The 14,118-nt window shown below is 38.4% G+C and overlaps 1 protein-coding gene across 13 annotated transcripts in view; it reads left to right on the plus strand.

The window, feature by feature from the left end:
* The window catches only part of LOC117415568 (inosine-5'-monophosphate dehydrogenase 1-like), a 33,239-nt gene extending 24,321 nt beyond the window's left edge, over window positions 1–8,918 (plus strand). For 10 of the 13 annotated variants that reach the window (XM_059027333.1, XM_059027334.1, XM_059027335.1 and 7 more), the window contains 7 exons: window positions 2,348–2,443; window positions 2,793–2,936; window positions 3,210–3,354; window positions 4,332–4,475; window positions 4,719–4,802; window positions 6,411–6,427; window positions 7,198–8,918. In XM_059027333.1, coding sequence (XP_058883316.1) covers window positions 2,348–2,443; window positions 2,793–2,936; window positions 3,210–3,354; window positions 4,332–4,475; window positions 4,719–4,802; window positions 6,411–6,427; window positions 7,198–7,298 — 731 coding nt within the window. In that variant the 3' untranslated portion in view covers window positions 7,299–8,918. The remainder of the gene's footprint in view (window positions 1–2,347; window positions 2,444–2,792; window positions 2,937–3,209; window positions 3,355–4,331; window positions 4,476–4,718; window positions 4,803–6,410; window positions 6,428–7,197) is intronic. The other 3 variants (XM_059027336.1, XM_059027337.1, XM_059027338.1) reach the window with 1 other exon arrangement.
* Window positions 8,919–14,118: the final 5,200 nt, after the last annotated feature.

The following is a 14,118-nucleotide window of genomic DNA, read 5'->3' on the forward strand; positions in this document are numbered from 1 at the left end:
ACCTTCTCAGCCTTTGACAAGTTTCTGCGGACAGACGCTGCGGAATCGGCATGCATTTTTTTCGAGTCGAGTGGTAATTGTTTTAGTGCAGGGTTTTTCGTGCATGGACTGTGTATTCAGGTTCCACAAATTTCATCAACTCCCGAAATCCCTCACCTTCAACAAAACTTATGGGAAGCATGTCCTTTGCCACCATATTAGCAATAAGGGCTGATGTTTTTTCAGCACGTACGTTGTCACACTGACGAGGCCTCACCGCAAAGGATGCAATGGCGGTTTGTTGCAGTCCTCTTTCCTTTTCTGTCGTTGCTAGAGTCACAGAAAGGTGTTTGGCTTTTAGGTGGGTTAACATACCAGTTGTAGATTTGTGGTAGTTTAATTGCACTGCACATATTTTACACTTAACAGTGTTTTCATTTACTTTGTCAAAGTATTTCCGTGCAGAACTTTTCTGTGAGGAAGCCATCGTTAGCCGAGGTACGTTCTAGTTTAGCCAATCACAGACAAGAAATAACAAATCCCACCCTCCAGTCAATCTTCATTACCGCTACATAGAGAGCCAATCAGCAGTACAGGCTTTAAAATAAAATCAATATATGCATTTTTTTTTTTTTTTTAGCTTTCGAATGTTGGATTCACTTGTCGATAGGTGCCATCGTTATCGAATAGTCGAATGTTCGACTATTCGGTCTCACCCCTAGTTACTGGCAATATTTTTCAAAGCATATGCCAAGCCTAATGGGGTGTTCACACCGGACACGGCGTGCATGCCGCCTGCTTGCGCGCCGCGCTGCAGTACTGTTCACACCAAACGTTGCAGGGTAAAGTCAGTGGGGCCGTTGTTACGTCACGGCTGCAAGTACAGTGGCTTTTGGTTACCAGGCAACAAACAGTAAATGCCAGCAGGAAAATAAAACTCTTTTGACAGAACTGAAGACACTGACAAAAGATAAAACTGAGGAGCGAAACATTATAAATATATAGTTTCTTTGATATGACTGTTTACAACTGGTTGAATTGATACGGAATGACAGAAGTAAAAAAAACTGGAAAGTAAACTTAAACGCCCTGCTGTATACTGTACTGTCTGTTTTGTTTGCCTGCTGTATTTGCATTTGTTTGGTATGTTTGAAAATGTAAATCATTGGGTAGGTTTCATTAGATTTTTCCAGAGATGTTTAGCTTCCTGTTCTGAAGTGAGTTTGCCAGCAGTGTACTCCATATTCCCTTGTAATTGCTTCCCAGTCCCCCAATATGGCCTTGCATACTGTACTTTATTAAAACTGTGCCAGCTACTGTCAATCTCTTGTCGCCAAAAACTGAGGTACAATAAAATGAATTTCTTCCAAATTAATTAATTTAGAATTATAATAATCCCATGGTTTCCCCCAAGTTAAAAATACAATGTACATTTTTATTAATTTTATTAAAAACTGTTAAAATATAGGCCCTAATACATGTACACCAAATAAAACATTTTGCTTTATCTTTTAAAAGTTTGTCTGCAGTTAATTTATCAAAAAAAAAAAATACTTACGTTAGAGTAGCAGGTGCATTATTATTTTCAATGTTGAGTTTAGCACAAAAAATATATATGACCTTATTTACGTAATTATGTATATTTAATATTCACTCGGTAATCCCATTTGTACACCCACAGACCTCCATGCTGCAGCTTTTTTATTAATAGCTCGGTAACTATTAATTGTTGTATTATACAACGCCGGGAAATATGAAATTTAAAGCCAACAGCTTTTCCTCCATTTTATTTTTTTATTTCTTCCTTGCAAAGGAACCTCCTACTTTTCCCTGATTTGGCTGTTGGTAGGTTACGTCACGACGCGGCGCGGTAAAAGTTGAAAATATTTTATCTCTTACGCGTCGCTCTGCGGTGCCGCATCCCTCTGCCGCTGCGTGTAACAGCCTCCATTGAAAACCATTGCTTTTACTGCCACGTCTGGTGTGAACGCCCCTTAAGCCTTTCCCTTTCCACATTGCTTTCCATATCATTCTAGTGCTTTTTATATTCAAATGTATTAACTTGTCGTACCCCCCCCCCCCCGACACACACACACACACACACATATACAACATTCCTACTCGCATGATTTTGTATTTATTTTAATTTATATGAACTGCAGTAATTAAATAATAACAGTAGACCTAGTCCTGTGTCATGCTCACTCAATATTTTTTAAATATATTTTTAAATATATAAGTAAATAACATGTGCTTGTCCACTAGGTGGTGTTTTAAGAGGAATAATTAATGTGATGTTCCCCAGAAACAAAGAACACAAACAAACAAGATTGCCTTTAAATTCAGTTTGTATCTTCTCTACTTGCAGTGGTAACTGCAGCACAGGCTAAAAATCTAATAGATGCAGGTGTGGATGCTCTCAGAGTTGGAATGGGGTGTGGCTCCATTTGCATCACTCAGGAAGGTGGGTATCTTTTGACCGTGGCACTTGAAATGTTGTTAGACTGGGAGTATGGCTCTGAAAATATGTGGTTAGTTAAACAACATCCCATATAGCTTTTTAAAATGCGTAGAAGAAAAGGTTTCTGCAATGGCTGTTGTCATGACCCGAGTGCAAAACATCCTTTAAAAGTATACCCTTGTCTTTTCTAAAATGCCATTTTCACTTTGTCTAGTTTTTGTTTTATTGCCTGTTTTTGTAAAATACAAGGTTTAATGGCAGGCAGTATTATGAAATAACAGTAAATGTCTGAATTAAGTTCTGTTTTACATTCCAATTGTCTTGATTTCAATATTGTTTTTTTCAATTCTAGTTATGGCTTGTGGCCGACCCCAGGGTACAGCAGTGTATAAAGTAGCCGAGTACGCCCGTCGTTTTGGGGTCCCTGTGGTTGCAGATGGTGGAATTCAGACCGTGGGACATGTAGTGAAGGCTCTTGCACTTGGAGCTTCTACAGGTATCTCATGATTTCACAGAAGCTGCGTTTATGTGCTTCGTTGTGTTTCACCACACACTAACTTATGAAAAATAATGAATACGTGTTTTTTTTGTCCATAGTTGTAATGTGATTCTTCGTCAACAATTTCTTTTAACTAAGTACGGTAATAATTAATCCCCATAGTTTCAAAAAAGAAAAAACAAACCAATGAAAGTACTGGTGCTGTCCTGGCTCCAGTGTCTTGTTGCCCTGGCTGTGCCCTGGTAATAATTGGCTCTTTCCTTTTCCTAGTGATGATGGGATCACTGCTGGCAGCTACCACAGAGGCACCAGGAGAGTACTTCTTCTCTGATGGTGTGAGACTAAAGAAATATCGTGGGATGGGTTCCCTCGATGCAATGGAGAAAAACAGTAGCAGCCAGAAGCGATATTTCAGGTAAGCTAGCAATGACTGTATGTATGTATGTATGTATGTATGTATGTATGTGTATATATATGTGTGTGTGTGTGTAATATATATATATATATATATATATATATATATATATATATATATAAAATACACACATACTGTGCTCCCTCGTTATAACGCACCTCAGATATAACGTTCCTACAGCATGTCCCCCAATTCCCTGTTCTAGTGATTCATGCAATATTTCTACAGTAAATACAGTACTGGTGGTGTTCAAACTATAAACAACTTATCAGTCTAACTTCCCTTTCTGTCTCTCCCTTTTGATACAGTATCTGAACTGAAGAAAAGCTGCGCTGGCACTTTTTATAACGCAGACATCTTATTCAGCATTCGTTTTATAACTAAATAAATGTTAGGCCTATTACGTGGTTATCTTTCCTAATGTATTTACTTTTTTTGCTGCGAGAGGAGCTGCGGCTTTCTCCGGGAGACGAGACGCTTCAGCCCCGCTCCGGCAGCCGAACCTGGGGCGAGCCCATTCCCTCTTCCCCTCTTCCGACCCGCTCTCCTTCTCGCACTTGGTTTGCTTGTCTGTCGCTTCGAACTGAACTCCCAACCGTCGTTTAGCCAGGCTATTTATAGTTTAAAAATGGCTAATTAAAATGATCCATGAGTGGGAATGTTACCTTTTAATTTGTATTTTAGTCAGATTTGTGTTGTGTCCCGTGGCACCCCCCACCCCCTCCCCTCCTTTCTAATGCTATTTGGTTACAACACTCATATTCCCTGAGACCCGCGTTCTAGTGAGGGAGCACTGTGTGTGTGTGTGTGTGTGTGTGTGTGTGTGTATAATCTCTCTCTCGATAGATAGATGATATATATCTATATGTTATCTATCTATCAATATATCTATCTATTGTGGTGGTGGTGTTTTTTTTTTGTTTTTTTTTTAACAACACCAATCCTGGATAAATAATGACTCCTTTCTCATTGTGCAGTGAGGGGGACAAAGTGAAAGTTGCTCAGGGAGTGTCTGGATCCGTCCAGGATAAAGGGTCCATTCACAAGTTTGTCCCCTACCTAATCGCTGGAATCCAGCATGGCTGTCAGGACATTGGGGCTAAGAGCCTGTCTATTCTACGGTATGGTTAAAAGTTTATACTTTTTGTTTCCTTTTTGCACAAAATGGCTGTGTGCTCAAAAGTTCAATGTTTGGGGAGCTTGCATTACAAATTCAATTTAATCTTAATTTAAAAAAAAAAAAAAAAAACATGCAGGCTGTAAAGATGAGCAAACCGGTTGTACATATTTGTTCTGAAACAGGATGACCAACTGATTCCCCAAACCATTGTTAACGCCTAATGCTGCTCCTGTGTTTGTTACAGTTCCATGATGTATTCAGGAGAGCTGAAATTTGAGAAAAGAACCATGTCTGCTCAAGTAGAGGGAGGAATCCACGGGCTGCATTCGTAAGTGTTGGACCAGCTTGTGGCATACAGTACATCGACTAATGGATAGGCTTTGTTTGTGTAGATCATCCATCATACCCCAATATATTATTACGAGTATGAACTTGAGTCTACATTTTAAAATGTTCTGAATTTGCAGTCAATCTCTGTACATCATCTGATTTGGCAAACTAATCAGATAACAATTCTGGTTCAACCAATTTCCATGTGAGTTTATTCAAAACTGATCACATAGAAGTAATTACCATTTTGGGTTCAGTGAAAATGTGATACCCCTGAGGTCCTTCGGTTAGCTGGGTCTTGCTGATTTGTGTTTGTGTTTTGGCTGTGAAGGTTCTTTGCTTATTGTATATTTGTTTCATTAATGGCTTGTTTGACAGACCCTGATTTTAGCACTATGACATTTTTGAAAAACAACAGTTTAATAATTGGCAAGTACAGTGTTATTGAAGGTAATTTTGAGGTGCAATAAGCTTTACTAGTCAATATATTTTTAGGACACCCTTTTTTATTAGCGTATTTAAGTTTTTCAATGGCATTTATTACTTTGTGACATTTTCAGATACGAGTCCCCTTTTTTTTTTTTTTTGTTTGCAATGTGGTGTGTTATAAAAAGGGAATACTTGTTCCCTTAAGATGCAGGGCACATTTATTAGGTGCATACATATTTTTTGTCAAAACACTTTTTCATAAAGTATTTATAAGGCCAGACCTCATTTTCAAAAAATGACAAGTAATTATTAATATTTATTTTTTTATTTGTTTTGCTAAACCTTTAGACCATACCTAATGATAATGTGTATGCTGTTTCACCCAGAATACAACATTTAATTGCACTGTAATTAAAAGAATCATGAATGAGATATAGGGCTTCTTATTGGGAACAAACACAATTGCAAGCCTAAATACTTGCTTTTAAAAACGCAAACTACAATGACAGGTGAAGTACAGTGTTTGTGTGTGTCTGAAGACTAATATTTTGAGGGTTTTCTTTTTGTTTTTATTTTGTACATGTGAGTACTCGAGTACTATATTCTAACTCATCCCTAAGCAGGTGCTGCAGTTCTGTCAAAATATTTATGAATTGGGTCTGGTTTTAGTAAATTCATACATTATTTGAATATTCTGTATACATTTTAAAGCAGTTGTTTAGCACTATTTGGTAAAGTGCCAGGATGCATACTATTTCAAACATGGTTTGCATTTTGGTTTGAAATTGCAGGATTCCCATTTTGGATATTTTGCCCATTTTAAAAATGGATTTTGTTTGCAAGGAGGCTAATCATTTTTTATCGTCTGATTTATTTATGAAGACATGCACAAGCTTATATAAGGCTGACATGTAAATGGTCAACCAGGTCATTAACCATCTGACTCATAGAGCTCAAAATTACATTACAATGCATACCTCCATCTCCTGATACTAATGGCATAGAGCCCCAATAAATAATGTATTTATTAATGTATGCACTCAAAAAACCCAACACTTCTTGTGATATTTTGCTTTTTGCCATGGTCACTAATGTTGGTGGAGGGATATCAAAAAAATGCTAATGATTAGACATCAAATGTCTTCTTTTTCTTTTTTTACTCATGCATTCATCATAGATATTCTTTTGTGCCATGTAAGTAAACCAGTCAATTTGTTAATTCTGTAGAGCAACCATTCTCAGTAATAGTACATTAGCCACCTTATAAGCACTGTACTGTGCCTTCCTCTTATTGTGGGTCGTGTCTGTATTTTAAAATGTCCCTGAAACTGGTTGTCAAAAAATTGTATTCACTAATAAAGCCATATGATCTGCAAACATACAATTCCACAGCCATGACCCCAGTAGTTTAAAAGAACTGGAATATAATGCTAAATAACACACCAAGAAGTTGCGCCTCTATTGAAAGAATTTTGCATTTAAAGCTTGTCTCAAGGACTTTATGCATAGTCTGAAATCAAGGAGGGGGTTACGGATCACAAAACTGATCTTCAAACAAAGTGTCTTTCTTGCACTGTTTTAGTTTTGTGAGAAGCAGATCATCTTCACAAAAAGCAATTTTACAATCTTTTAGAATCTTTATTTGGTCATTTAGAGTGACGTGAAAAAGCATTAAAAAAAAAAAAATCATCAGATTGGTAACGGCTGTGGAGCATTTTGCAGTGGTTAAAGCAATTGGGAAACCATCCATGACCATAAATAAAAACATTGACTAGAAAAAAATCATTTAAGGCCATGATAAATGTTTCTCCATGTGAAAGTGGTTTTGAGTCCTGTGTGTGTAGTAATATTCATGTAAAAAATGAAGCATGCAACAAAGAGAAGCTTTTTGTAAATATATAAATTATATAATTTTTATTTTAAGCTTATTTCTTACTTCCATCCTCTGTACTCTGTCTTCACAGTTACGAGAAACGGCTATACTGATGGAGGGGGCAGAACGCAACTACGAATGGCTCCTGACATCCCATCTCCTTTGGCAACCAAGCAAAATGGTCACATCTGAAATCAACCATCCTGCACTCTTGGGTGTGGAGCCGATAGTTCACTAATTCATGATGATAACAATTTTGCACTACCAATGAAGTATCGGGGGTTTAAGTACCATGATTACATTGTCCTAACCTTAAACAAAAAATAAATAAATAATCAGAACCACTAGGGAAGGGACCATGCTTACAAAGCTAGCAATTTAAAAGCATACTTAATAAACTGAGAGATCTTTGTATATAGAGCAGCGATTATCCCTTTCCAGTGCGTTTTTCAGGAGAAATGTCACGGAGCATTCTAGTTTAGGGTAATGTGTGAAGAAAGCAATTTTGTCTTGCTTCTTTGTTTTGTGGCAAACATGGTTTTGTCAACAAGTTCATTTTTTAAGTTATTACAGGTCCTTGTTTATAAATCAAGCACTGTTTTTGTGTTGTTTGTTGTTGTGTTTTTTTTTTGTTTTGTTTTTTTTTCTTACAATAACAAATCAGAGAAACAGGTGCCCATGATAATTTCATGCCCCAAAGCTCACAAAGGTCGCCAGTGCAGTTCTGGACAATATTGTTACAGCTTCTGGTTGTGTGCAGTAGGGCTCCTACCATAGAGCAAGCAGTAATTACTATAAAGTAAACAGAATTAATAACTATACTCTTGGAAATAGAAAACTTGATGAGACATTCCAAATACTTGGGCAGAGGTAGTCTTATAAGAATGCCTAAGATATTCCATAGCACAATTTTGGTCACAGCAAAGTGCAGTTTTCAAAAATAAGATGATGGTCAGTGAGTGCACCCTTCACCAAAACCTTGGCTTGACCTGTTCAGAGGTACCAGAACGTAATACAGCTTAATGTCGCTTGCAGTTCACCTGCAGAGTCTTTATTGGGTTACACCGTTAGCAGTTCCAGTTTCTCTCCACGTGAATCTGGAGGGCAGACTACGAGATGCCAGTTCCCTTAGCAATCTTTCTGACCTGCATTTTTTTTATTTTTTTTGACCTGCAGAAAGTTAGCCAGCCTGCCAGACGTGTAGAATGAGGGAACTCCAACTACAAGCTGTACTATTTATAACCTCCCAGTCATAAGGCGTCTTAGATTAACCTGTATGCCATTAAGTTTGTAGTTTTGTAAAGTAGTCTTATATCAGGGATATGTTAAACCAGAGAGCCTTGTGAAGGTAAAGTGTGTTTTTAAACAGAAGAGAAACTGTGGTCTAGACTAAATGTTACTGAAGGTAGCAATAGATTATCCGAAACTACCGGTAGTACTTCATTATTATTTTTTATGCCAGACATCTGTGCATATTTGTGTAAGGTTCATGAGTGCTAGCATGCAATGTCAGAAATAAATGTACACCATCTTGTATTACAAACATGGTTAACACAGCTTTATTATTTATTTTAACCAGGAAAATACCAATAGCATGCCTTGAAGAACCTTTCAGACATCACTCGCTCTTTTTTTTTTTCCCTCTATGGCTAGAGTCTTATTTCTAATTGTTTAATTGTAACCAGGAATGTCCAACCTCTGGTATTCTGCTAGTGCTTATTCAAATCTTTCATTTTTGACAAATATAAAAACAACACCACCACAATCTAAATGTGGTATTGTGTTATGTTGAATAAAAGTACACATTTAAAATATGGGTGGTACAGCCCCTGTGTTGTAATGTATTTGATAATGTCTTGTAAGTAGATTTTTGAATGAATACGCCTAGGTAAAAATGACAAATGTAAGAAACAGTGATGCAAAGCACTGTAGAGGTAGATTATTGGTATATCTGTACATTTAATTGTCAAAAGATTTGGCACATTAGCTTCTCAAAGTAGTCAACATCTTAAGTATCTTGGAAGAAGAAAAAATGTTTGTGCTTACAAAACTGCGTCTTATGAAAAAGCACATAAGATTTGCTTGTTTTTCCTTGTGAATATGAATAGGTATTTATGTGGGTGTTCATCAAAAAGGTGTCACTAACACTGTTACCAGGTTTGTGGATATTAATAGATCTGAATAATCATAAAACTATCCTCCTTGTCTCCCTTACTGTTATCCGTACCTAATCTTGTGTATTAATACTCATGAACCTTGGAAAGCAAGTTGCAATGTCTGCTTTTCTTTATTCTCTCTTTCCAAGTGCACTGTTTTGCATCTGAAGGTATATGAAGCATGTTACAGAAAACAAGGATGTCCCTGATCTATGTTCTGAAGGTTAACTCACAGTCTTCCCTATTTGAGGCATATACTGTACACTTGCTTAATGTGTAGTGCTGTAATGTAATTCTGTCCTGCTGGTGGAGAATCAATCCTGCAAGCGTATAGATGGAATAACCCCCCCCCCCCCCCCCGAATTTCTATGGAAGCAATATTTATACAAAGTAGCTTATTTTTTTTTTACTATGCTTCTACATTTTGCAATCACTTGTTTGCCCTTTTTGTAAATGGACGTGGCTGTTTTTCAGTACTTTTTGTTTTTCAGCATGTTTTATCAAATTATTCAAATTGTATCTTAATTCTCATCCACATGTTGTGCTGTTTGACAGCAGTTTGGATATGTTTTGGGTCAAAGCAATTTAAAAAAGCGTGCCTCCTTTTAGACATGTTAATGTAAGTTACCAGAATGGATTAGTCAGATGAGCAATGCGGATGTTAATATTTGATCTAGAATGGGAGTTTGCCCAATTCAAATTCTTACCGTTTACATGCACGACATTGTTGTTAGTAGGGGTGTACTTATTTGTCTTCAATGTTTAATTTAAAATCACAAAGTTTAATTATCTAAAAAAAGTGGTGAATGAATAACGCAGCCACTGAAATATAAATTAAAATAGGGCCCTCTGGAATTTTGCATACTTAATATTTCAGACAATAATGCAAATATTTGTTTACATCCTGTTACACAAAGGGCTATATTCTAATGAGTTGAATGGTGGCTGTGTTTAAATTCACTGCTACTTATATGATTAAAATAGGGCCCAATACTGTTATACAATATGAGTCCTCTTAGTATTCTGCAATTACTGCTTTACCAAATGTGACCTGTAGAGGTCACTGTCAGCCCAAACCTTATAGCCATCTTCAACTAAAATACAGCACTGCCCCGGGTTGCCCATTGGATCATTGAAAAACTGCCCTTGCTGTTAATCTTTTTGATCTTGTTGCATATTGTTGTTGTTGTTATTATTTTTAAATGATTTTGATTTTTATTATTGTTCATTTAAATAGGGCAGTTGTGATGTAAACCAGTCTGAACTCTGGGGTGGTTTTGCAGAACCTGATTAGCAAGGTAGGCCAATATTCGTGCTAATCAGGGTCCGTGAAACCATAGGATAATTAAATGAAATGTAAAACTGAATAATTTTATAATAACTAGAACTGGAGCTTACGGTCATTTGTAAAAGTAGATGCTGTACAAAGAATGTGATTTAAAAAAAAAAAATGCTGTTTTATCGTCTTGTTCAAAAGTAGGTTCCCTTTCAAGTAGGAAATATTAACCATTACAAATGGGTGTTTCCCTTTAAGACACCCGAACTGAAAACTCTATACCAAAGATTCTCGCTAGAGCAGGGTGGCGCTGCTGAGGCTCCGCCCCGCAACCACAAAATAGCAGGGTGCCCTTCCAGCAATGTCATTTTCTTTTTTTCAGCCATGCTGATTACTCCTGAGACAGAGAAGTGTTCGCTACCTGTTAGTGCTTTTAGCATGCTTTTAAGTGCTATACATAATTTATTTCGAGCTATATTTCTGTTGTCTAGTCTGTGCTGGGTTAGTCCCACCACGGCCTTGTGTGCCGTGGGAAAAAGGAGTGCAGAGTTGGTGCCAAGAGTACTGTGTCGGTGCCGAGTACACATGTTGGTAGTAAGTGTCTGTACTGAGTGCCTGAATGTTGGCACAGAGAGCACCATGCTGAGTGCCTAGTGCCAGTGTTGGCACCGCGTGTCAGTACCGAGCACCAGGTGCAGTGTCCAGGTACTACAGTACAAGTGCACATTATAGTGTATTGCACACTATATTGCACGGCATTGTTAACATGTCTGGGTTCCATGCATGTATTGCATCTAAGGCCAAGCTGCCTGCAAAGGATGGTCATATAGAATGCATTTTATGCCTCAGCCCCAAGCATGCGCAGCAGGATTTGAAAGATATCACTTTGTGTGATATCTGTGCCTCGTTCAAGAAACATACTCCCGAGAACCGAGTAGTACGTTACTCTAGGGAACGATCCCCCACGCCTGCGCAGCGCTCCGCTTCGCCGAGAAAGGGTAGGAGTCGAGCTAGGAAGGGCCCTAGATCTAGCTCTACCTCTTGTTCTTTGCACAGAGTGACTGATGAGATAGATGACATGCTCTCTATCGCTGCCTCAGAGGAGGTGGATGATCAGCTGGTCCTCCCAGATGCAGAGTCTGACATGCCGGTGGCACAGCTCTCGCTTTTGGCTGAGCTTATGCCTTTAATGCAGCGTGCGACTGCAGTTTTACAGGTGCCCTGGCCTGCAGCACAGACTGAAAGGCGCTCTATTTATGACGAGCAGCCGATAGTTCTCCCTGCTTTTCCTCTGGTCCACCCGGACTTCCTGTACGAGTTACAGTCCACCTGGGAACACCCAGCTACGGCTGTGGCGGTTTCCCATTCAATGTTTCCACTTGTACCAATATGGGTACAAGTGGGGCGTGTTCCAGATGTGGTGTTTGGCTCGTGGGGTTGAACCCACGGCATGCCCTATGGCAGTTATACTGCAATTTTACAGGATCTTTTTGATGAGGGGAAATCCCCCTCTACTCCTAAAGGTCTATTTGGCAGCCATTTCGGTGTGCCATGTGAAAACTGATTCAGTCTCCCCAGAAGCTCATTTCCTGGCAGGGCAATTTTGGCTAGGCACCAGATGGCTTAGGCCACTGGTGAAGGATTTTGTTCCTCGCTGGAGGTTAAATGTAGTGCTTAATGCATTGACAAAATGTCTATTTGAGCCTATGCATTCAGCTGAGCTTAAATTTGTGTCTTTCAAGATGGCTTTCTTGCTTGCTGGCGAGTGAAATGCAAGCATTTTCAATTTCGAAAAGCTTGTCTAATTTTTTCAGAGGCCCTTCATACTAACCAAGCTTTCCTGCCGAAGACCATCTCGGCTTTCCACATTAATCAGTCAGTGGAATTGGAGGCTTTCCATCCCCGTCCTTTCCAATCTGACAAGGAGCATCAGCTCCATATGCTTTCCCCAGTGTGGGCGTTAGCATACTATGTGGAGACTGTTTGTTTGCTACGGGGCTCAGTCCCCGGGACAGGCTCTGTCTAAACAACGTCTGTCCAAATGGTTAGCAGGCACAGTACACACTGCATACGAACTGGCTAATCTGCCCCTGTCTGAGAAGCTCACCAGCCTTTCCACCAGGGGTCAGGCGACCTTCATGGGCAATGTTCCACGGTGCATCTATACAGAACATATGCAGTGCAGCAGTGTGAGCTTCCTGCCATACGTTTGCCAGGTTTTATCGGCTGAAGGTTGTGGACCCACAGAATCCTGGATTCTACCCTCACAATAGAACATCAGAGGTGGGTCTTTATGTTTTTCAGTGTGGAACATTACTGTGACACAAGCGGTCACTAGCTTGCAATTGGGTTGTTTGCCATATCCTTGCGACAGCTTGGGTATACTCACCCATTTGTAATGTTTAATATTCCTTACGTGAAAGGGAACATTAGGTAATTGTCATAACCCTGGTTCCCTGAAATAGGAATATTAACTATTAACTTCAGGGTCGCTGCGTTTCATGGTCACAATCTTTGAAAGAAAATGACATTGCTGGAAGGGCACGCTGCTATTTTGTGGTTTGGGGGCGGAGCCTCAGCAGGGCCACCCTGCTGTAGCGAGAATCTTTGGTATAGAGTTTTCAGTTCGGGTGTTTTAAAGGGAAACACCCATTTGTAATGGTTAATATTCCTATTTCAGGGAACCAGGGTTATGATAATAACCTAACGTTATACAGTGAATATTTCTAAATGAATTTGGTGTGTAGCTTTTGTGTATATTTGTCATATTTTCTATTGAAATGGTTACATAGCACAGAGTCGAGCATTTTATAATCTCAAAAGTATGTCTGCTGGGTGAACCGCGGCATACTCACTTTTAAAGCTTTACATTTGTTACTTCTGTTCCTATATTGTAAAAAAAAAAAAAAAAAAAAATTAAATGCAGCAAAGTAGAAAATATCTGACCTGTCATAATTTTGTTGTGTTTATACTACAAGAGTTGAAGCGTTTAACATCCTGTCTGCTGTTCTGAACACTCAATTGGTTTCCATTTGCAATAATCTTGTTAGAGGGTATCAAAACAGACTGACTCATAACCCTGATTTCTGCTTCCTGTTATTTAATAAATGTATTTATTGACCTGCATTTTAAGTTGCATGTTGCTGTGATAGTCTAGTTTTATTGTTTGTTGTTTTCCTTTTACAAAACTGAGCTTTGAAAGCTGTTTCTCTACCTTTTCCATTTAATGAAAAACTGAATAAATCCACTGACAACAGTCTTGACCACGTCAAGGCACCTGTGTCGCTATACAAATAAATGTGTCTCATATATAGTATTTTAAAAGACTTTAGAACAGCCTAGTTTTCAAGGAAGATAAAAAAAAAAAAAAACGCTTGGAAAAAGTAATAAAACAAAGAGCATTGGTGCTATTTTGTAGTCCTAACTTTGGAGCCATTAATAGTGTGAATTTAAATAGTGTAACTTAAACTAACAGACAATATTTCATGTTTAATATTGGTTGTCTCTGTTTTTTTCATTTGTAAAGCGACAAATCAGATCCTGCTTTATCCTACTAATCATAATTCATATTATAATTAAC

This window comes from Acipenser ruthenus, chromosome 7 (assembly GCF_902713425.1).
Source record: "Acipenser ruthenus chromosome 7, fAciRut3.2 maternal haplotype, whole genome shotgun sequence".
Classification (NCBI taxonomy): domain Eukaryota; kingdom Metazoa; phylum Chordata; class Actinopteri; order Acipenseriformes; family Acipenseridae; genus Acipenser; species Acipenser ruthenus.